This window comes from Cladophialophora yegresii (assembly GCF_000585515.1).
Source record: "Cladophialophora yegresii CBS 114405 chromosome Unknown aczIN-supercont1.2, whole genome shotgun sequence".
Lineage (NCBI taxonomy): Eukaryota > Fungi > Ascomycota > Eurotiomycetes > Chaetothyriales > Herpotrichiellaceae > Cladophialophora > Cladophialophora yegresii.
In genome coordinates, this window is record NW_006913046.1 from 3,370,065 (window position 1) to 3,393,022 (window position 22,958).

General features: G+C 55.9%; 9 protein-coding genes across 9 annotated transcripts; 6 read left to right on the forward strand and 3 right to left on the reverse strand.

Moving 5' to 3' along the window:
- Positions 1 to 245: 245 nt before the first annotated feature.
- A1O7_03138 (uncharacterized protein) lies at positions 246 to 1,604 on the forward strand (the record flags this gene model as incomplete). The annotated part of the gene is made up of 1 exon (XM_007757164.1): positions 246 to 1,604. The coding sequence occupies one exon, from the start codon at positions 246 to 248 to the stop codon at positions 1,602 to 1,604; it is 1,359 nt and encodes a 452-aa protein (XP_007755354.1).
- Positions 1,605 to 2,180: 576 nt separating this feature from the next.
- A1O7_03139 (uncharacterized protein) lies at positions 2,181 to 4,472 on the forward strand (the record flags this gene model as incomplete). The annotated part of the gene is made up of 1 exon (XM_007757165.1): positions 2,181 to 4,472. The coding sequence occupies one exon, from the start codon at positions 2,181 to 2,183 to the stop codon at positions 4,470 to 4,472; it is 2,292 nt and encodes a 763-aa protein (XP_007755355.1).
- A 1,375-nt stretch (positions 4,473 to 5,847) lies between these two features.
- Positions 5,848 to 7,578, forward strand: A1O7_03140 (uncharacterized protein; the record flags this gene model as incomplete). The annotated part of the gene is made up of 4 exons (XM_007757166.1): positions 5,848 to 6,357; positions 6,426 to 7,068; positions 7,128 to 7,349; positions 7,427 to 7,578. 4 exons carry the CDS (start codon positions 5,848 to 5,850, stop codon positions 7,576 to 7,578), a joined length of 1,527 nt encoding a protein of 508 aa, XP_007755356.1.
- Positions 7,579 to 8,129: 551 nt separating this feature from the next.
- On the reverse strand, positions 8,130 to 10,784 carry A1O7_03141 (uncharacterized protein; the record flags this gene model as incomplete). Its single annotated transcript, XM_007757167.1, has 1 exon — positions 8,130 to 10,784. One exon carries the CDS (start codon positions 10,782 to 10,784, stop codon positions 8,130 to 8,132), a length of 2,655 nt encoding a protein of 884 aa, XP_007755357.1.
- Positions 10,785 to 11,341: 557 nt separating this feature from the next.
- On the forward strand, positions 11,342 to 12,019 carry A1O7_03142 (uncharacterized protein; the record flags this gene model as incomplete). Its single annotated transcript, XM_007757168.1, has 1 exon — positions 11,342 to 12,019. One exon carries the CDS (start codon positions 11,342 to 11,344, stop codon positions 12,017 to 12,019), a length of 678 nt encoding a protein of 225 aa, XP_007755358.1.
- Positions 12,020 to 12,114: 95 nt separating this feature from the next.
- A1O7_03143 (uncharacterized protein) lies at positions 12,115 to 13,262 on the reverse strand (the record flags this gene model as incomplete). Its single annotated transcript, XM_007757169.1, has 3 exons — positions 12,115 to 12,664; positions 12,716 to 13,097; positions 13,181 to 13,262. 3 exons carry the CDS (start codon positions 13,260 to 13,262, stop codon positions 12,115 to 12,117), a joined length of 1,014 nt encoding a protein of 337 aa, XP_007755359.1.
- A 2,759-nt stretch (positions 13,263 to 16,021) lies between these two features.
- Positions 16,022 to 16,446, forward strand: A1O7_03144 (ubiquitin-like modifier 1; the record flags this gene model as incomplete). Its single annotated transcript, XM_007757170.1, has 3 exons — positions 16,022 to 16,056; positions 16,109 to 16,273; positions 16,329 to 16,446. The coding sequence occupies 3 exons, from the start codon at positions 16,022 to 16,024 to the stop codon at positions 16,444 to 16,446; spliced, it is 318 nt and encodes a 105-aa protein (XP_007755360.1).
- Positions 16,447 to 16,668: 222 nt separating this feature from the next.
- Positions 16,669 to 18,385, reverse strand: A1O7_03145 (elongator complex protein 2; the record flags this gene model as incomplete). Its single annotated transcript, XM_007757171.1, has 3 exons — positions 16,669 to 16,920; positions 16,972 to 17,148; positions 17,195 to 18,385. 3 exons carry the CDS (start codon positions 18,383 to 18,385, stop codon positions 16,669 to 16,671), a joined length of 1,620 nt encoding a protein of 539 aa, XP_007755361.1.
- Positions 18,386 to 18,930: 545 nt separating this feature from the next.
- Positions 18,931 to 20,176, forward strand: A1O7_03146 (mitochondrial import receptor subunit TOM40; the record flags this gene model as incomplete). The annotated part of the gene is made up of 3 exons (XM_007757172.1): positions 18,931 to 19,290; positions 19,362 to 20,009; positions 20,069 to 20,176. The coding sequence occupies 3 exons, from the start codon at positions 18,931 to 18,933 to the stop codon at positions 20,174 to 20,176; spliced, it is 1,116 nt and encodes a 371-aa protein (XP_007755362.1).
- Positions 20,177 to 22,958: the final 2,782 nt, after the last annotated feature.

A 22,958-nucleotide genomic window follows, 5' to 3' on the forward strand; every position in this document is an offset into this window, starting at 1 on the left:
GAAGAATCACCTGCGCACGTTTATGTGTGTCGACATTCGGCCTCCCTTGAGCCGTCAACATGCTGCGGTTTGCTCCTTCCTGTTGCCAATGTCACAAATGCTGGTGACTCCGAGGTGAACCATCGCGAGCTTAATCACTGGTAAACGAGGCTTCGGTCCTTGCGATCGCCTGAGGCCCTTCCTATAAGACACCTGCTACCATTTGATGATACTTTTCCTTTATTTGCTGACCGAGTAGATCCAAAATGTCTTTTAGCGGGCGGACCCCGGAATCACTCCTCCCTCGTTCAGACTCAAAGAATCCGGCCACTACGTGCAAAGGTATCACCTCAACTGGCAGACCATGTCGGAGGTCGCTTGGCGCTTCACCGAAGCATTCGCCCGCACCGTCCCCAAGCCGGGACAACGGAGTACTTGCGGTACTCGATGAACAGAATGCAGCTGCGTATTACTGCTGGCAGCACAAAGACCAGGCCGAGCAATTGGCCGCGCAGGGTGGGCGAACCCGGTTGCATCCGTTAAAAGAGAGGTCGAGCATCGATAGCCTTGTTGAGCAGGTGGGATTACTCGACCTGGACGAAAACGTTCCGGAGAAGAGGAAGCGACAACGCCAAACGACCGGCACGAAGCGGAGGGACACCCTGCCGCCGGGCTGGAACCAGATGCAGAGTCCACTTATGACAGTGCCAGAAGAGATTGTTCATCGCAGAAGACCAAAAGCCCGGCCTCCGCCGCCGCGATCAAATGTGAAACTCTCCTGGGCGTGTTGCATTCAGGCTGACGATGACAATTTGCCTCCTGCGCGCGTCAGGAGAGCCGACAGGAACAGGCCTCCTCGACCTCATACATCTACAACCCAGTCACCGCTCCCAGTACGGCCCGAGATGCGTCAGCCGTCCGCTGTCACAGCGACACGGCCCCTGAAGCCGAGTCCAGCACCATCTCACACAGAGACGCTGCTATCACTTATACCTTCCAGTCTGTCACCTCAAACGACCTCGGCATTACTCGCCGAGCTGTCACGTCCGGTTTCGCCGATGGACGAAGCCGGCTATATCTATATCTTCTGGTTGACACCGGAGTCGGAGGCATCGCGACCTGATGACGAGACGGCTTCATCTCTGCTGGATGACGATGACGAGTTTCACACCAGACGGAAGACCCAAGCGCTCGCTCGGTACGCCTCTGTCCATCGTCCATCAAACCTAGCTCATCAGAAACGCACAATCACACTGAAGATAGGTCGCGCGGCGAATGTCCATAGGCGTATGACTCAGTGGACTAAGCAATGCGGGCAAAATATAACTCTGATTCGATACTATCCTCATGACAGCAACAAGTCGACCTCAGGATCAGCCAGTCCGTGTGCGACGAGGAAAGCGCCACATGTGCACAAAGTCGAACGGCTAATCCACCTCGAGCTCGCAGGCAAGAGGGTCATCAAAAACCAATGCGAACACTGTGGACGGGAGCATCGCGAGTGGTTCGAGATCGACGCCACCAAGGAGGCATTGAAGGGCGTGGACGAGGTTGTGAGACGATGGATCGGCTGGGCGGAGAGACAGCAAGCGCAACCTCCGCTCCAGCAGTCCCAGTATTATTAGCGGTGCAGGACGGAGCCCATGTCAGATCGGCCGCGTCTGGGACGAGCAATCATAGATTTAGAAGTCCGTAATAGAAACAAGCTTACTTACAGCCCTTGGCTACGATGGCCAAGCAGTGCTACCTTGAAGAGTCATAGGGTACTCACGTACTGTGTGCCTCAACAGTGCGAAACGAGACTCTCGCGTCCCTGGCACGTGTGTACCATCATTGGATAAGGTAGGTGAGACTTCTTCGCCTCCATATACTGTTAGAAGAGAGCACGCTCAGCAATGCGCGCACCTTATTCGCCAGGTTTGGGGTTCCGGTTCAGCCTTGCCGTGCAAGGTCCAGCACCAGCACGAACAACTTGAAGTCTCTGCGGCCAAGATGGTTCAGAACTGTGGTTCTGTCCACTGGTCACCGGGGGTTTCCAATATCGTCAAGGCACAAGATGGATGAATTTCAGAAAGAGAGAGTAGGGAGAAAGGAAAGCGGACCCTGATCGAAGCGTGAGGCACTATGGCTACCACGAGTACTACTACTACTACCACATCAACGTGCGTCCCGAGGGTGTATTTTGTGTCTGTGGTGATCGTATGTTCCTAACGAGCCCGACCAGGAAACCGAACCAACGCACGTCTGAGACGATAGAGCAGCGGGAGTACGAACGGGACATCCTTCGTCGGCATTATCCCGAGGACAGACGACGGGTCGATCTGAGGCATCTTGGAGGAGAGGAGACTCAGGACTCCACCGACGGTCAACGACGGGTTGATCCTGACGATCTTGTAGGAGGGGAGCCTCAGCACTACACAGACGATGAAAGCCGGGTGAACCATCTTGCAGGAGACGGGCCAGGAATGCCAGCCCGGGAAGGGGCCGACGGCAGAGCCGCCAAGGACGAGGATGGTAATGGTAATGAGAAAAGGCCGTCCCCTTCATCGTCTGCCGGCACCCGCGCCAAGGTCAAAGGCAAACTCAAGGCGTTCTGGAACAAGACGGTCGTGCCGGCCTTTCCCGAGGCCATCGCGGACATCTCGATCATTAAAGCGGCACTCAAGGTCGAGGCCACAATCACCAAAGACTTGAGGGACACGAGTCGGCATCCCGAGGTTGCCAGGTCTGCCACGGTGAGACGAGGTTTCGAACTGGCACCGGAAGAACACCAGTTCCGCGCCGCAAGAAAGGTCAAAGTCCGGGACGCGTTCTGCCGATACCTGGACCTCGACCCTGCGGAAGTGCACGTCGATGATGTGCCCATCGTGGCGTTTGGCGGGTCCGGCGGAGGGTACCGCGCCATGATAGGCATGCTGGGGTACGGGGACGAAATGAAACGCTCGGGCCTGTGGGACGTGTTGACATACGTGTCGGGCGTGAGCGGGAGCTGTTGGAGTCTGGCCGCTTACTATACCTGGGCGGGCACCAGTATGGAGGCCGTGATTCGGCATTGCAAGCAGAGGTTGCATCCCCATCATCCGTTGTCGCCCGAGGCCATCCGCGAGGTGCTGCACGCGCCGGGCGGGCCGTCGAAGACGCTCGGTCCGTTGGTGCAGAAGCATCGGACGGGACTCTCGACCGTGGCGATGGATCTGTACTCGGTGTTTACGACAGGCCATCTGTTCCTGGTGCATGATCCGGCTTTGGAGCCTCCCGGGTCGCACGGGATCCAAAAGGAGGTGGCAGGTCAGCACGAGCAGTGGTTCAAGTGGTCGTCAGCGAACTCCCATCTCGTTGATGGCAACGAGCCTTTGCCAATTCTCACGGCGATTCGGCATGAGAGGCCGTGGAAGGACTGGGTGGATAAAGAACACCCGTTCAAGGACGCAGACCCCGGAGCCAAGGAGCATGAAGAAGCACAAGACGCGTGGTTCAACTGGTTCGAGATTTCACCTATCGAGGTCGGCTGCGACGAATTGGAAGCATGGTGTCCGACGTGGGCGTTCGGCCGGCCGTTCGAGAACGGTCGAGACACTATGCAGATACCCGAGCAGTCGTTGGCCTTGCTGTTGGGCCTATGCACGAGCGCGCCGGCGGGGCCGTTGACTTCATACCTTGCGACCATCAAACGTAGCCTCCCACCGGGGTTTATTGGCAACTCGATCAACGATATGGCCAAAGGCGTTGCGCGGATGTGGGGTGAGAAGGGCACCGAGGAGTTCCAGGCGCACCATCCGCTGCACGCGGTCAACGAACATAATTTCATGTTCCACCTGACCAAAGGCGAGGTCAAGGACACTGCATCGCCGTCGCCGCCGATTGAGAACTCGCCACGGATCCACCTCATCGACTCGGGAATGGACAACAACTGCCCGACATATGTCATGCTCCATCCGCGCCGGCACGTCGATGTGATCCTGAACATGGACGCCTCCAGTGACGTGTTAAAAGGCACTTTTCAGGAACGGGTCGACCAGATCGCGGGTCGAAGATGCCTCAAGTTCACCCAGCGGCATCCCGAGCTCAAGGCTGGCACAGACCCTAAGAACCCCGAGCAATTCCAGGGGCTGTATGCACAAATCTACGACGGCTCCATCCTGGTTGACAGACCGCAGGAAGTCGTCGACTCGTACGGCCACACGGTGACAAATCCACCTGCCCCGTCCTGTCTGCATGAGTCGACCATGATATACCTCCCGTTACTGCCGAACCAGGCTGCCGTGGCGGATTTTGACCCATCGACCGCGAAGTTCTCGGGCTCGTATAATCTCGTGTGGACGCCCGAGCAGGTGGAGATGTTGGTACGGGTGTGTGCTGCGAATTTCAAGGCGGGCGAGGAGACGATCAAGGCTGTGCTGAGGGAGCAGTGGTCGAAGAAGAAGGCCAAAAGGGAAGCCGGAGCTGCTGGCGTCTTACCTCTTTCCGATTCTGGTAGGGGAGCAACTGCATAGGGGAAGATCGTTCCTGACGTTAGGTTTCTGGGGAAGTGACTCGAGTGTCCCTGGGGAAGTGACTCGAGTGTCCCGGATATACAGCATACACGGTCCGACTTACGAAGGAGCAGGCGGCGATGAACAAGAATGCAGGTGTTGGGTGTACAGTTTTGGCGTGCACGGTCGGCGGATTGAGCGACTGCCGTACGGGGTGTTCTGCCGTGCAAGTTGGTTAAGTCAAGCTCCCCAATCAAATTGCATGCATGCTGTCCCAAATTTCCCACCTTCTAGAAGCATTGGGCGCGGTTCTACACGACAAGACCATGTCCCTGAGCTCGACAGAGCGGAAGAAGAGCTCGCCTTATGCACGGATCATGCACGGAAAATTCCCGGGGAAATGATCTGCCGTGCCAAGCCTCCCGCCTTTTTCCCGGACGCACACAAAAGCGCGAGTGACGCATTTCCGCTTTACTGTGTACATTTCGTTTGTGCTGTAATTACGCCAGATTCGCCACGACTGCTCTTGTCCTCGAGCCTCAACACCAACGACCTTCATTCTGTGTGCCTCATCACTACTCGTAGTTTGAAGGGGCAGCATACTCAACCAACTGCTATGACCCCGCGCTCGCAGCGAGGTGCATGATGCTGCCCAGCTCCGCCCAGGACGCCCGGTGTCTTGGTCCTCTTGGCTTGCTGCTACTGCCGATCCTCCACCATTCTGACCCCGGCTCTCCGGATCGTTGCCTCGAAACGATAGGCCCGCGACACCTCCCGCCCTGTCATCGTCCTTCCAATGGCGGGGCACCCACCCCCCGACGTGACATCGGCCCAGCAGGACGATATCGGCGAATGCATGTCGACAATTCCTGAATGACAGCTTGTCTGGTGGCGTGCCGTACAAGATTACTCGGCCATGCTTGTCTAGGAGGTCAAGATGTGCTTGTGGCTGGTCCGACACGAGCTCTATTTGGATCCCTTACTGCGCGATAGTGTTAACGACTCGATGAAATCACCAACCAGGGAGGTTTTTGGCCAAGATGCTGATCCTCTCTTCACTCGACTCACGTCGTGCATGTGCGACCCCCGTCAACCCACCATTACCCTCTCCGCACTGCATCCTCGTGGCCCTTATCCAACCGTGTGCTCTATCCACAAGGAGCAGTGACCGGGGATTTCGAACGTGTCGCCCATCACGTCCGCCTCGCTTCACCGCCGTCAGTCCGGGAACCTGCCCGTCTCCAAGGCACCTCCAATCCCTGGTCGACCAGGTGTAATCATAAGAGGCTGCTTGTCCCTCCAGTTCGTGCAACGTAACGTTTCTCCTCTGTCATCGGCGGTGCCACAGACCTCGAACCTCGCCATCACTCTCGACCTTTTTTATCTGCTCCCAATCATGGCCGAGACAACCAACGCCCCTGCTGACCCCATCGTTCGAGGCACATGGGCGACAGCGAAACAGTCCTGGTCGGATCTCTTCACCTGGAAGCAGCGAGTCGCTATCACCAACGACTATGGCGAGACATACTGTGAATGGCAATCGCCACGCCCGCTGAGGAACCCCGTCAGCCTCTTCGCCCAGCTCAGCGCAAAAGACTGGTTATTTTTCTTGGTCGGTCTTGCAGCATGGACGGCGGATGCCTTCGATTTTCACGCCTTGTCGATCCAGACGGTCAAGCTCGCAGCGTATTACGACACCACCAAGACCAACGTGACTACCGCTATAACATTGACTTTGCTCCTTCGCTCAGTTGGTGCTGCATTCTTTGGGCTTGCCGGAGACAAATTCGGTCGGAAGTATCCCATGGTCGTCAACATGATCATTCTTGGATTGTTGCAAGTGGCAACCATCTACAGCGCCACCTTTACTCAATTCCTAGCTGTCCGCTCGCTCTTTGGTCTCTTCGTGAGTGGTCCATCTCGCGCCCTTCGCGCTTTTTATTCAATGGACGATACTAACCTTGTACGCTGCAGATGGGTGGTGTCTACGGCAATGCCATCGCAATGGCTCTCGAAAATTGCCCAGTCGACGCTCGTGGCCTGATGTCTGGCATCCTGCAACAGGGCTACTCGCTCGGATATGTCATTGCCGCATGTTGTAATCTCGGCGTTGGCGGCAGCACCGATTCCTGGAAGACGGTCTTCTGGATTGGCACCGGCCTCTCTATTGGCGTGGGCCTTATCCGCTTGTTGTTCCCTGAATCGAGACAATTCACAGAAGCCAAGAGAGCGGGCAAAGGCCATACTTCGTCCGCCAGTGCATTCTGGGTGGAGACGCGCAACATGCTGGCTCAGGAGTGGCGCATGTGCATCTACTGCATCATCCTCATGACCTGGTTCAACTACTACTCCCACACGTCCCAGGACAGCTACACCACATTCATGCTCACGCAGAAGGAGCTCAACAACAGCGCGGCCAGCCGTGCGTCCATCATCATGAAGACAGGCGCCTGCGTCGGCGGCACGATCCTTGGATATATCTCACAATGGTTCGGGAGACGTCGGACAATCGTCTGCTCAGCCATCATATCCGCTATCCTCATCCCGGCGTGGATCCTGCCCACCACTGAGAGAAGCCTTTCTGCAACAGGCTTCTTCATGCAATTCTTCGTGCAAGGTATGTGGCGCACATTCATTCGTAGCCGCTAAAGACTCTAAACGTGCCGTTTCCCACAGGCGCCTGGGGTGTCATCCCCATCCACCTGAACGAACTCTCGCCGCCAGCGTTCCGCTCCTCCTTCCCCGGAATCACGTATCAACTCGGCAATATGATCTCTTCACCCTCGGCACAGATCGTCAACGCGATTGCTGAGAGTCACCTTGTCAGAGCCGTGGACGGGGAGCTAGCTCCAGCCTACGGGCCAACCATGGGCGTGGCAACCGCCATCATCGCAACAGGTAAGCATGCGACCGATTGGCTTCCTCATTTCATCTTTTGGACCATCAATGACAAAGCTGACGTACCGAAACCGCAGGCATTGCTGTGACCACGGCGTTCGGACCCGAAAGAAGAGGCGCCAAGTTCGAGCTGGCCAAACCTGCAGGCGTGCAGGAGGAGTACAGGCGCAAGAGCGTCGACGTGGAGAGCCAGGCCGACGACAAGGCACAGGTTGCGGTGAAGCACTGATCACCCAAGGAAGTGATGGCGACAATATTGGACACTTGCTGGGTCGGTCCTGGACCCCTTGCATGGAGGCCATCGGCGACAGGCTCGGGACGGTCAAGGCATAGCATGAATCAAGCGTGTTCGAAGTCGAAAAGTGTACATGATTGCCACGATGTGATCCCCCTGCACAGCTGCTGCCAGCCGGTGGAAAGGCCTACTGTAATTGAGGATCAACGCCTCGGCCGCAAGTTCGTCTGCAGTTGCTAAGTGTGGATTGCAAGCTGAACACTGCGTGGCTATTACATGGGTACAGCGAGATAGTCAGAGTTACTCACGTTTATGCACTTCTCTAATCACACACTCACTCACTCACTTACTCGCTCGCTTATCCCGTACGCACTGACCGTCCACCTCCCAGAGCATTGCCTGACTGTCCTACCCGCTCGCTCGCTACAAACAGCATGGATGTTACAAATGCAGCAGTAGTTCTCCTCCAATTTCAAATCCCACTTGCGTTGCACTCGCACACTCAAACCATGCACCAAGACCAGCAAGTGACTAACCAAGTCAGGTCAACTCCCTCGCGCCAGCTCGTCCATGTCAATGCTCAAGATCCGCACCGACCCGTCCGCCGATGCGACTGCCAGCTCGCCACACGCTCTTGCTCTTGCTCTTGCACTGCCTGCGCCCGTCCCCTCGCCCGCCTCGCTCGACCCGACCCCAGACCGACTCATGGGCCGCCACGCCAACCGATTCACCGTTCGCGAGGGACATAGATCCCTCGGTAGGTCCACGCTTTTGAGTACAGTTGGCCCGTCGGAGGACACATCGCTCGCGAGCGCATTCACGATCACGTGAAGGGAGAGGGTGCCGTCGTCCTGTCCCGCGGCGAGGATCCATGCATTGGTGCTGGATTCGGCGTCTTGAGTCGAGGGTGGTACTGCAACGGCAACGGCAACGGCGATGGCTGTCACGGGGCTGGATCGCGCGATCGAGGCCCTCAGAGTGAATTCGTAGTCGGGGCCATGGTCACCATCACGATTCTTCTGGTCCTGCCTCCGCTTCGCCGACCATATCTTCACCGTCTTGTCTCGTCCTGCTGTGACGAAACTCGGGTCCGGAGTGGCAGGTAGCCAGGCCGCATCGAGGATCATCCGACTGTGGGCTTTGGGGTTGTTGGCGATGCGGATCCAGCTTTTGGCAGGTTTACTCTTTGGCTCGACAGCGAGGTCATGCTTGTGCTCTTGTCCCCCCTCCCGCGTAAACACGGCCCACTGTCTGTCTCGGCCCACGCTAAGCAGGTACTCTTCCCCACCCCGCTCCTTACAAAACGCAAGCCTCGTGACCGTCAGCGAATGGGCGGATAAAGCCGGTTTGATCTCGGTCCAGCTCGTCGTGTCGTATAGACGGATCACCGCCTGGTCGGTCGAACTGGCTTTACATGTTGTGGCGAGAACGGCTGGTGACGAAGACGACGTGGCGGCCTCGGAGATCTCGGAGCCGTGGCCATACAGCTTTTCATGCTCGGGCCAGAGCGTGTGGCGCGACAGGAGGTCCTCGGTGGGTGGTTCGCTGATGGTGACGAGACCCGAAGCAATATCGTTGGCTGTGCCTATGCCTGTAGTGGAGTCCGGATCGTTCGCTTGCGTGACCTCGGTCTCGTCCATGGCCTTGTTCGACAGTCCGAGCACGGGGATTGCCGCCCTTTCAGGCATATTCACACCCGTCCCTGCCTTTGCGGGCAATGGAGTCCCACAAAGCCGATTCAACATGCCGGCCACGTCTCTCGGCTGATTGAACACGCGGAGGAGTTTCTCGTCGGCGCCGCTGCAGAACTGCCACGGCGAGGTGCTCGTGACGCAGTTCAGATCGTAGCCGTGGATCTGCGGTCTGGAGAATTCATGCCAACTCCGCTTGGGGCCTCGCTTCCATTGCGCGTGCAGTCGCGTGGTTTGATCGGCGCTCGTGGTCAGGAGGTAGCTCCCATCGGGGGACCAGCACAGGCCCGTGACGGCGCCGACATGCCCACTGATGCCGCATCGTTGGGTCCAGAATTGGGATTCCGCATCGTACTGCCAGAGACGCCAGCTTCCCGTGCGGCCTAGCGAGGTGACGGCCTTGCCGTCGGGGCTCCATAGCGCGGTCCAGAACCCGCCTGCCGAGCCCGTCGCCGTGGTGGCGCCTTTTTGACTGCTTATCTCGCCGAGGCGGGAGACGCTGAGCCAGACTCCGGAGATGGGGTCGGGTTCCCAGATGGATAACGAGCCATCGGCCGAGGCGGTCAGGAGTCGAGCATCGTTGACACCAGTGCCAGGACTCCATGTCGCAGAATAGATCCAGTCGTCATGGCCGAGGAGGAGAGCCTCGAACGTGATGGAGTACGCGTGCGATCCGGCCCTGACTGATTGCGCCTTCGCCGCCAGTGTGGTGGATGCGTTTGTTCCTGTCGATGTGAGAACAGGACCGTGCTGGTTACCAGAGTGGAAGCGCCAGATGCGCACGTATTTGTCCTGACTAGCCGACGCGAGTAGATATCCTCCGTCACCCGCGTCAGTCAGTGCCAACGATCGAATCCACGCCTCGTGTCCCGTCAGCGTGGCGCACAGCTTGATCTGAGGCTTCGAGGGCAGATGCTCGATCGAGAAGACCTGCATGTCGTTGCGAGTTCCCCCGGCGACCAGGAAGGCGGTCTCGTGGGCCTGGTCCGAGCCGAAGAGACCAACAGCCAGGGCGAGGGGGATGAACCTGGGCTTGAGAGGGAGCGTTGCCAACGCCTCAATCCGTCTCTCATTCGCGTAGACTCTCCATACTTTGACGGTTGCATCGGCTCCTCCGGTGACAACAATGTTGTGCCCACCGAGGCAAACGACGGCGTTGACTGATCCATCGTGCGCTTTGAGCCTCGTCAGACACTGCCAGCGTCCCTGTCGGCTCGAGCCATCTTGTTGTTTCCAAGCAGCAATTTCGCCTTCCGCGCTACCGGTTACCAGAAGCTCATCTGATATCGGGTCTGATGGACGATTCAAGAACGTGACAGCCGTGACTTTCGCCATGTGCCCGCTGAGGAGGGCGGAGATGCCGCGTCCCGAGTCATTCAGTGGTGACCAGAGGCCCACATTTTGATCCGCTCCAAAGGCGACGAGGCCAGAGACTGTGGACCAGTCAGCGGCGCCGGACTGCCTGTTCCCACCAGCGCTATAGTACTCGCTCGCGACAGAGGCCGTCATTGAATGGAATAGCTAAAGAAGAGAGACCAGATGGACGAGAAATGGCGCTCAGTAAAATGTAAATCGAGTCTTGAAACGCCAAGCTTTTACGAATATCCGGCGCCGCGGTTTGATTGGTCAGATTCCCGCTAGCAGATCTTCAGCCTCGCTCTCACCTCCCTGAGTGCCAGCCTTGTGCCTCCCCCGCGCTTGTCAGACTGGTACGCAGTACTCCGTACGAGGTACTGACTGGCGTTCATGATCCATTCACATACATATCTAGCTAGTCCCATGCAGGGCGCTTGGTGCTTATCAACCCGCCCGTTCCGTCTCGGCACTTGTTGGCCACTCGACCCATACGAATATGGTAGACACTATTAGTCACTGTAGTGGTCTTTCTATCACTGTTTACCTCGTGCTGTCGTTGACGGACGTCTCACGACTAAGATACCATAGATCCGAGCGCTGACTTCTCCCAAGCCACGCACCGCCGGATCCACACACCGTACACGGCACACCCCATACCATCCACAGTGCATCCCCCGCGTATCGCATCGCTCGCAACGGCCACCCCACCCATGCAGCGCCTCAACGCCGAATCCCTCTTCGACTCGGTCGGCCCGGCCTACGAACATGCCTTTGCAGAATGCACGCCCCAACGAGCGTCTCTCGAGTGGCTACTCGCACACCTCCCGGCCCGTGAATGCTCCGTCCTCGACATCGGCTGCGGAACCGGGCGTCCCGTGTGCTCGACCCTCGCCTCAGCAGGCCATACCGTCACGGGAATTGATGTCTCGGGCGTGATGGTTGAAGCCGCGACGCGCAACGTGCCCGCGGCGTCGTTTGTCAAGATCGATGTCCGGGACTTCGAACCACCATGCGCCGCGACATACGACGCCATCACTGTCTACTTCAGTTTGATTGCCAGCGTTAGCCGCGAGAATATCAGGTCGTATATCAGGCGGATATTCGACTGGCTGGCGGAGGGCGGGCTGTTCGTGTTTGCCACAGTGCCGATTTCGGGGGAAGGGCTGGAGATTGCGTGGATGGGCCGGCCTATTGTGGCGAGTGGGTTGTGTGAGGACGAGGTGCTCGAGAGGATGAAAGAGGTCGGGTTTGAGGTGATCAAGGTCGAGCGGAGCACGTATATGCCTAGGGCGGTCGAGGCGGGGATCTGCAACGACGAGGATGTGTGGGAGGAGGAGCATTTGTTTGTGTATGCAAGAAAGGGGCGCACGATATCTAAGAATTCGTAGACGCTCGGGTGCGTACCTACGTAGTGGCTTGTCCTGCCATCCCGTTCCGTCAACTACCCAAATTCAACTTCGATCTACATAGCCCCGTCATCGCCTCACGCCCAGGGCATAATCTTCCAGATATGCTCGCCGGTCGATCCCTTGGGCCATATATCCTTCCTCTCCAACACCTTATCATACGGCCCGGTCGGCCCACCCTCATACTTGAAATGCTTGCCAATGTTCTTTTCTCGCTGCCTCGGATCTCCCGCCGGGAACCGTTCGTCCCCCCAATGGCCTAGGAAGCGCAACCACGCGACCGGCGTGCCCGGCTCGTACGCCGTGAATGTGCCCCCCTCCGAATCCTTGCCCGGCACTTTGGGCACGTACTTGTAGAAGAACGCATTGAGGGTCGGATCCCAGAGAGTACCACGATCGCACACGTCCATCAACACGCCGAGCGGCAAGTTGAAGTGCGGGATCGCGTGATCGTGCGTCCCTGCGGTGGCATAGTTGGCATGCGTCCCCTTGGCGCTGTACGTGATGGGTCGCGGGCCGTTGTTGTGTTTCTCCACCAGCTTATAGTACAGCGCCTCCCCCGACGCGTGCTGCGAGTACCATATCGCTGTGGGCTTGCCGCCCTTGAAGCGGATCATGTTGTGTTCCCTGCAATCATGTTAGTGTGGCATAGACGAAAGAGGGAGGGTCAATACTGACCAGTCGCCGACATGGTCACCGAGCTCTTTGGCAAAGATGGTCTGACCTTGGTTGTAGGCATAGAAGTACATATAGAAGGCGTCGACCGTGCCCGTGCCGTGGTCGTTGACAACAATGCAGCATGACGTGGCGCTGTTTGTCTTGCCGTTCGCATCTGGTCGCACGCCTTTCAGCCACTCGGGATTCTTGGACACATCGTCATTGGAGCTTAAGAAGACGTCTTTTCCGCCGTGTACGTTCAATTTGTCCAGATTGTCCAGTGTTAGTGGGGAGGGGCAATTATCGATTCGACTGCCCTTGTACATTGGCTGGGTATGTTTCAGCTGAGATTCAATGTCTGAAGGATGATATTCGTCCTTGGACTGGAGATACACAATTGGGGCTAAGTATTGTCGCTCAGTCAGTGACTTGCCCATGGACACGTTGCTGCTGCTGCTACTGCTGCTCATACTGCTGGTAACTAACCATATTCAAGTACAAATGGCGGCACCTCTGCCTTGTCCGCCGCATTGGCAGGAGCTGGATGCGGAGCAGCTGTTGAGCCCATTGTGTTGGTTCAGTGCGTGCTGGTCCGGGATGGAGGTCGTGGCTGCGAACAAGACGAGACGAGCAGAGACGGCCACCACCACGGCATGGCCATCTCTTCGCTTATACCTCTGCAGTGCTGGCATATTTCATATGCTTCTGCTCACCCTTCGCATCGAGGCTAGCATGTGGACACGGAGCTGTGATGGGAAGATGGTGCTGGCCGTGTATTCAGCTGCGCCATGGCTCGTATTACTTTCAGCTCCAGCCGCAAGCAGCTGACGCCTCTTCCAGATCTATTCTCGGTCTTGTATCCACCAGGAGATGGTTGCAGGTTCTGATTTTCGTGCAACATGGTTATACTGGGTCGGAATTGGCTTGCCTCCCGTTGGATTGCATGGGTGACAGCTCATGGATAGGAGGTGGGAGAGCAGAGAGGAAGGAGTTGAGAGAAGCGACGCCCAATGAAAGGGGACGAGCGGGGATGCCTGACAGCCAGCCTCCCAGCCAGAGAGCCTTTGCCCCACGCACTTCAAGATACGACGGCACCACATTGTGCCCCTCTAAACGAACATCAAGGGGCGTGTTGATGTTTTCTCCAGCCGAAATGTCGATGGTGAGCAAAAGTGCTATTGCGGTTCCAATTCCAGTGTTGACGTTGAACGCAAGGAAGTGGTGCATTAGTGAAGTCGGAGCTTAAATGAAACAGCTATGCTAAAGCATGAGCAGATAGAGCGAGCCTTCTGGTAGTGCTTCAGTTTCTGCCTCGTCAACAGAACTGAATAGCTTTGCAACCAAGGGATCAAACTGCTGCAACGGACAGTATCCCCTTGAACGAGCCTCAGCTTCGCGCTTATGGCAGTGCATTTATTTCCTATAATGGTAATGAGGGTGGAGGCAACGTTGAAAAGGACACAGAAAAAGAGTCAGAATGCCGAACTTAGGTAGTTGAGAAAGACTCGTACCATCCTGATGAGGCACCCTCAAAGTATTGTGTGAATGTGAGCGTCGGATCGAAGGAGCCGAAAGGACTGAATCAGCATTCCAAGGAGTGCTCGTGCCGAAAAGGTTGGTTGTTATGGTCAGGCTTTGAGTATCAGTTTTGGTGTACTAAAATTTCAACTCTTGAAGGCCCCTGCGGTGGTTGCCAACTTGCCAGCTTAGCAAAAGTCCGCGTTCGGTACAGAGTGACTTGCCCATTGAAAGTTCTGCGTTGTCTTTGTTTAGGGAGCGAGGGACTGATTTGGCGAGGCGTTTTGTGATCGATTTGCGCAGTGGGAGTCATAACCTGGGAGTGTGACGAATTTTGAAGTGGCTTGCAGGCAACGCATTCAGACGGCGCCATTCCTTGCATCGCATGTCTCAGCGCAGAGAGGCTTGCGTGGCCCCCCACAAGAGGGTATGTGTCCAGTTCGAAGGGTCGTCTTGTGCCATCGGTGTTCTCAGGTTGGTGGGAGAGCTCCAGGTATAAACGTGCGTGCAATCCCCTTACCAGCGCCAGGGGCTGCCGTCGCCGGCAAGAATCTTGCAGCAAGGCTAAAGATGATGATCGGTCCACCCGTTAGCTCCCTTCCTCAGCGAGCTGTCATGCGCTGCCATCGCCGATGCGAATCTTTTTCGTGCAAGGCAAGACACACTGACCACATCTGACTCGTCCTATTCGTCCCTTGTTTATGCGTCCTGTACGGACTATGTCGCGACATGCCCCCCAATTTTGAGCTGTAAGGCATATCGAATCATCCCATAGCATGAGTTTGATGCTGATTCTGGCGCAGCTTGCGTCGAGAACTTCTGAGCATCTTGTGCTTCTCTTGAAGGCAGCGCATTCCTTTCGTGCTGTAGCCACCTGAATGCTTTCCGTCTCTGTTGGGCCCTACCACGACCACCGGCAACAATGCTTCTGGGACGTAGAAGGCATCAATCGCAAAGGCAGGCCCAGTGTCACAGGACATATACTGGACGAGCTGTTCCAGTGCCTGTTGACTTATCAGTTCATGCGCGTCACGAATTCCAGGCTTTACAACGCTGAACGACGGTGGCCAGGCTAGCTGTCTCTGTTATTCGGGCTCCGCGTTTGACCCTGGCGGCCTGGCCCGTTCGACCAGCTCCAGGGCGCTTGTATTTCCTATGCCTCAACAGCCGACCCAGGCGTCGTTTCTATCTAGCAAGCTGCAGCGGGGCTGTGTATTCGTGTGGGTCATGTGAGAAGTGTTACTGCGACTATCAGCATCACAGAGTCGGCGGCGCCGTCTTCGACGACATCCGTCCCTGTTGCAACCAGTACCCTACCTCCTGTCACGTAGACTACTGGTCATACGGCGACTCCCATTGCCCCAGGTGCCTGTCTCAGCATTGAGTGAGAACAGCGGGCACCCCTCGGGGGTCGGGACTAGGGTTTGAAGCGAGGTATCGAGGCATCGAAGGACGTGACAAGGCCTGTTGGAGATAATGCTGTCATCCCTCTCAAACCATTACCGCGTGCTGCTTACTCTTAACTCTCGCGATCAGTAGTATGAAAACCGTGAAAAGTGGTTCATTCATTTAGGAATTTGCTGGGCAAAGCTTGTCAAGCAGAGGAAATGGTCGCACACACCCTGCTGACTAAGCGACCAGAGCCCCTCGACACGTGATTCAGACCCAAATTCAGATTCAGTTCAGATTCAATTCCGTGGGTTTGTGCCTTCAGCCTGGTGAGCGGACCATAACCTTGCGACGGACCGGGAAGACAGCCCTCTAATTCTCTAGGTTGGAGCCGGAGGGCGGTGTCTTGTCCTCGCCATCATGCCTGAAACGGTCGACATCACGGTGGAATTCACGTGCGCCCTCCCCTCCCGCTGCTCTGTGGGCATCGCAATAATGAATTGACAGTGGTGGACTTGAGTTACTCTTCGACAATGTGGCACAGCATTCCTTGTCCTTTGCCAAGAACACTGACGAGGGGAAGCCACCCACAGTTGGCTTCCTGGTGAAATATCTGTGCGAGCATCTAATGAAGGACTCACGGAAGGAGCTATTTGTTCTGAACGGCAATGTGTGAGTGCTAAATATTTGCAAGGGAGCAGTCAAGATACTGATGCCTCGAGAAAAGGCGGCCGGGCATTCTGGTCTTAATCAATGATTCGGACTGGGAACTCGAGGGTGAAGACAAATACGAGTTGGCCGACAAGGATAAAATTCTCTTCGTGTCTACTCTGCACGGCGGGTGAGCGCCATTGCCGATTGCTCGCTGTCCGAGTCACCGGCTAGTGGCAGCCTCGGACGACTTCACCACCTTGGTGTGGCATAAGGGTATTTAGGCTCGACTGTATCTCAAGTTCGTCCCGTGCTTGTGCCCACCAGCCAACATCATTGCTCAATGTCGCATTCCCGTTCGCCGGGCCTTGAGACTCATATCTCCACGTATCTCTGGGCACCAACAACGAGTCCCGTCACACCACGTCATGCATTCTCAACGACAAGTTCTCCGAATCCTCAGGCGTCTTGTGTCCGGATGCCGGCTCTGGGGTGCTAGTTCCGGTTCTAGGGCTGGCCAGGCCACTACCCAAGCCAGGAACAGGAGTTGCGAAGCCACTTGGCGGGGCAGGCGCTTTGATGCCTTCTGGCGAAGCAGGGATGATTTCCGCGGGGAGGTTGGGAATCTTGATCCGTTTCGCTTCGTTGTTGTAACTCGCCGGAATGATCTAGGTATTCAGATCGGGGCTTTGTTGAGAAGGGGTAGGGAAAGTACTTACTTCGATGATCTCATCCCGCGGGAAGGACAAGAAGGGAATATCCGCGGCGTTGCACGCCATCAGGTATCCGTACAGGACGCGTAAAACGCTCTCATGGGCAATGATCAGTAGATCATTCTGTTCTCTTTCAAGTTCGAGAATGACAGGTTCGAGTCGAACCGCCACGTCGTGATACGACTGGCCATGTCAGCATACCTTTGCGCCAACATCGAAACAATCTCACCTCTGCTCGCGGGAACCGGTGGTGATACGGATCGAGATCATGCTTAAGCACTTCTTCAGGATATTCCCGGCGGATTCTTTTTTCCGACTTCTTCTCACAGACTCCCGGGTTCAGCTGGCTCATCTGGGATCTCTGCCTGACCTTAAATCCACGTTCTTGCAGATATGCAGCAGTTTCTACCGTCCTGCGCCGGGTCGACGTCCAGATGATAAGTGGTTTCAGCGGCGCGTTGATTCCTCCCTTCTCGATCAACGCTCTTCTTTCCTCCTCTCGGTGCTTCAACAGCGTCTCGCTCATCTTCTTTGCATAGTCCTTGCCTTGGGCGGATAAGTGGGCATCAGCCTTAAATGACTCTTCCTCCAACGTCGTGCCAGCGCGGGCAAAATAGGTATGTCGAGACTTGATGTGTAGATTAAGTAGGTAGAACACAATTCGATGAGAGAGGTACCCGAAGCTCGTATTGTTGACCACCAGTCTTTCTCCCGCATTGATCATCTTGATCCAGTCTAGGTCTGATTCTTCCATGGTCTCGAAATGCGGGATCTTTGCAGAGACTCGATTCAGATAGTGCTTGACTGCCTCGGCCTCGGACCAGCCTATATAGTCAGGCGAAGATATCTTGACGCTGCGGACATTCTCTTCAATGATGCGCTGGTCATCACAGCTGGACTCGATGAAGAGACATTTGATGTCGTGCTTCGCAAACTCTTTGGCCAGCGATTTTCGACCTGCAGAGAGCGGGTTGACTGCATCGTAGATTGCAATTTGCCCATTCTCATGGTTAAGGAAATGGTATATGTCCTCCCTACACTTCTTCAGGATCTTCTGCCTCAGCAGCACAGACGAGGCCGATGCGTTGACAAAGAAATAGTCGTCGGGGACATCACTGCCTTGGCCTACGATGGCTCTGCGGTAGTCTCCAAGATGGAAGATTCTGGTCTTGACGCCAAGCCAGCGCAGATATCGGGCGAGAGCCACCGAGATGTGCGTCTTGCCTCGAGCGGGTAAGCCTACCGTAGCAATAGCAATACGACCGGCATGGAAGAGCCGTCCTGATTCTGTGCTGTAAAGCTGAGCCGGGGCCAGTTCGCCTTTCTCAGGGAGATCATGAATGGCGTCCACGAAGGTGCTGGATTTCCGCCGGTAGCGGGGCGAGTTGACCGCCGACTCGGCAGTGAGGAGCGTATCCATTGTGAATATCGAATCCTTCAGCTTGAACAAAGGCCCCAGTGTAGCTCATCAACGATTTGAAGGAGGAGCTCTGCGGGATCTTGAGCCCAGCAGCTGTACAGCAGACCGACCGTTGTGAACACTGCAGCATGGATATGGGGCGCGTCTTCTTCAAGTTACATTCTAGGACTGATAGGGGCGTATCTATGTTAATGACATTGGTCAACCAAGGTCGATAAGGCGGATGGACGACGTATCGTATCGGGTAATATCGGGTTGTGTCGCTGTTGTAACTACCACTGTTTGAGCTCCGTCTCATTGGCTGTTCATTGTGGGCTCACAAAAGCGGCAACAGCTACTTTCTGGTCTTGGCACAAGGCTAACGCTAAGAAAGTTCCCTGCGCCTGAAAAGTCATGAAGCTCTGGGAAGACCAGTGATCCGCATACAGTCACGAGAGCAGCTACAGCTCACTGACTGTTCTATTCCCCGTCTTCTCCTGTGCGCGTCGCCCCCTGGACCCTTGTCTACCCTAGGTGCAGCTTAGAGACTTGCAGACGTCGTGAGGATGGCCGCAACAACGGTGACGGTGCCCCAGACGGCGGTCGTGGTTGAGGAGAAGCCATCATACTCATCACCATTGTCCTTTCTCACAGACAACGCCATCTCCGCTACTATCTCGGACACCTACTCAGGTCTTTCTGCAAGGAGAAAACTGTTAGGCCTCGAGAACCCGGGGACAGTTGACAACATTGCGCGAGAAGTGCAAAAGGATGTTCTCCTGTCCAACTTCATGTTCTCCGGCCTACGTTGCGATCTGCAGAAAGTCTTCAGCATAAATCCTCTGTTCCGGCTACAACATGGGTTTGCTATGGGATCGCAAGCCTTGCCTCCGTGGCAGTTGATGGCGTTGTATGGTACTTCAGATGTACGTGTTCTCTTACCCCCGGCTCCAGCCTCCTTCAAGACCATACCTGGGGCTGATCAATATGTCCATAGATTTTCATGCAAGCAGCCTACTCGAGCGATCGATCTCTCACAGCATGGGGAAACCTTCGATGGTCTCCTCGATTTGTGACCAAGACGCAAACCTCCATCGACCCCCGACAAGCTCAAGCAATGGTACAGATCGAGAACGAATACACAGGCGACGACTTCTCTGCCTCGGTCAAGGCCCTCAGCCCTTCTATCATGGAAGGTGGCCTCACTGGTATCGTCATCGGAAGCTACTTGCAGTCAATAACACCACGGCTGTCGCTGGGTCTCGAGGGCGTCTGGCAGCGACCTGGTCTGAACAACAAGCCCGAGACCGCAGTGTCGTACTGTGCGAGATACAAGGGAACAGATTGGATCGCTAGCGCACAATGGTTGAGCCAGGGATCTTTGGGAGCCTCGTACTGGAGGCGCTTGACAGAAAAGGTGGAAGCGGGTGTAGACTGCCAATTGCAGTTTGCTCCCGGATTTGGCGCAGGCATGTTTGGGGGTGCCAGAAAGGAAGGCACTACGACTGTTGGCGTCAAGTATAACTTCAGCAACTCCGTCTATCGAGCTCAAGTCGACAGCGCTGGCAAGTTTGGCGTCGTCCTTGAGAGACGAGTCGCTCCTCCAGTCACGTTGACATTCGCGGCCGAGATTGATCAGTGGAAGGTATGCGCAACGTCTCTCCCAATGTGGTAGCTTCTCAAATCTTGCTAACCGAACTGCAGAATACCCACAAGCTTGGTCTCGCTGTCTCGTTGGAAGGTGCGCCGGAAGAGCTCCAAGAAATTGCCGAGCGCCCAGAGAATCAGAGAGCGCTGCCACCGCCAATCTAAATGTTGGCTGGGAGGATCCTTTGGCCACCCTGGGCATTCGCTGCCACGATTAGCGAGCGCCACCTCATATCACCTGCCACGACCTCTTTCACCAATGTTTTACTACCTCTCCTCTTCAGTCTCGAGCAAGTTTTCTCCACAGGGCCGATCGAATGCAGGGCATCTATTCGCTATCGCGAGCTTTGCTGAGAAGCAGCACTTCTACTCGTGATCGTTGCTGGACGGACTTCACGCATGCCGGCGAATATGAGGATTGCTTGTTCACCTACTATTTGTGGAAAAGAAGAGAGAGATCTCCCCCTGCTGGACCTTCTTTGTACATGGATGCGGAACGGGGAAGTCATGAAGAGTTTCTGCTCGTGAGGCACTATCTGTGGCAGCAACGTTGCCCCAGCCTTGCACAGCGGGATCCTGACACGAAATCTGACATCACTGCATAATAGAAGAAAAGAAGGCTTGTACCAATACTCAAACATAGTTTTTGCGTAGCGAAAGTCTCCTGTTCCAGTTTACATGCAGTATTGACAGGTGTTCTTCACGCTTCGTGCCATCGCCCTCTCCAGCTATGTATGAGCCTCGTAATTTCTCCTGCCCTGCTCCGAACCAACCCTCGCGTGTACTGTAATACAGCTGGGCGTTCTTGCAGGAAGGGCACCACCAGTATTGTATTGAGAGCCGAGCTTAGATTCCAAGGCCTGGTATGCCTGACACGTCGGGGCCGCCTATGTTACCTGTGTCGGTGCCCGTGGGCCTGTGTTGAAAATGATGTGCGTGGCCAGCACAAACGATGAATGACTGCCCCAACGCTTGATAGGATCAATGAAACGGATGTTTAAGTAAGTGATGTGGTACCTTTCCACTGTGTAGGATTTTGTCATCGGCGCGACCAGAGAGCAGTCGACAATGCGTATACAGGATGACTTAGCTTTGATCACATGTCAGCGACAGCCTGATTCTTTCTTCGGGCCCGTCTTTGTTGTCCGCGCGCGCTACTTGCCTCGATCGTCAGTAAGCCATAAGCTTCATCGTACAGCCTTGGGATGCAGGGAAAGAATGGCCAAACTCGATGGGGCCGTCGCAGGGCACTAGTCGACCCGACAGCGGGACTCGCCCAGCACGGCGGTGCAGAAACAGTGACAGGAAGACACACAGATAATCCGAAAATTATCTACCAAATTCAACAGCCTGCATTGACTGACATGACAGGTGAGGCGTCTGTGTCTGTGTCTGTGTCTGGGCAGGTTGGGAAGGCGGGCCGTCGCCATAGGTGCCCTGCCCGCCAGCCACGCATGCTTGCAACAGACGAGGCTGTGTCCCGCTCTTATTGGTTCGTTGGCCACAATGCTTCAGAGTACTCCGTAGTTGCATGAGGAAGAGGAGGGATGGCTGGCCTGGGCACACCTCTGACTTGTCCGGAAAGGTGCTCTTGCATAGGCAGGCACTGCACGCTAGCCAGGGCAATATACATACGGTGCAGAAAGGCTGCCTGTCTCGACTGCGGTCCGATCAACGCCTAGCATGATTGTGGGACTTCTTTCAATAGATTTTCTGCACCTTGGTTCGGGCGCAAGGGGGTGTGCTGGTGTTGGTGTGGGGGGTTCAGCAAGATGTGCCGCTCACTGGGCGACTTGACCACTGCAGATGGTTCACAATGTCCAGTGCAGGTATTCTGGGTGGCGCGTTCCGAGATGCGGATTCTGTTCCTGGAAGATCCATCATTCAAGAGGTTCGTCACAGACGGCAGCCTCGTAGGCGGTAGATGGAATGTAGACCCTTCGTGTGGCGGCCCACTCAGGCTGGCAGGCCGTCAGGGACTTCGCTTTTGAAGGGAACTACTGGATACTTTCCACCTTCCGAACAGGCCCACCACTCCTCCGTACACGAGGTTCGATGCGACCTGTGCGGGGCCAGAAGGAGTCTAGGCGCACCGACATTTCGTAAAGGTGAGGCGAGCCCGAGTGCAGCTGGCGTACGGACGGCGTGTCAAACGCAGGGTACCTCGTACTGGCACCGCGAGCAGCCGCTCAAGTTGTGAGAAGCTGAATATTGGGATGGAAATCGGATCGATGTTGCAACAAGATACCAGTTTATGCACATCATCTTTTGGTGATTAACTACAGGCTCCAAGCTCAGGCCGCTCGGTCTGACGAGCCATGATTAGTCTCGCCGGATGCGAGATCGACAAGATGGATCATGTGCAACACAGGAGCCTTTCCGTCTTGCCGTTAGCACATGAAGCAAGGGCGGGCTGTGCATGTAAGTGGATGGGTTGGTGATGGCTGGCCTGGCTCCCTGGGTCAGCCCGGACAGCCGAATCCGGAACGCGCGCCGCTCTTCAACAGTCTCGTGCTTCGAAGAAATCTGTGGCCGCAGCTGTACCTGTCATGCCAGGTGGTGAGTTTGAGCTTTGCTTCGCTCGGAAGAGCATGACGGTGGCAAGGCTCGGACCTGAGCGTGCTGATGTTTGATGTGTTTCTGCAGCTGAATGCGCGGCGGTCACCTCAGAGGGTCACGAGTACTCTTAACGCAGTAGGTTGTGCCCGTCGCCGTCGCTCGTGCCAGCTCCAGCTGCCTGCCTGTGCCTGGAGGTACGCAGCGACGCTGTCTGAGTAATCCACTCACGGACGGCACCCATTCGTCCCCGCTTGTTGCTGTCGTTTGAGTTCTGGGTACCGACATCCGTTCAGGTTCATATGGGACTCTCCTATGGGGACGACGATTTCTCCTCGCAGTAACATGTGTTCCAGGCATCGCTTCGCTGCAGGCTCGAGGCTTTAAAGTT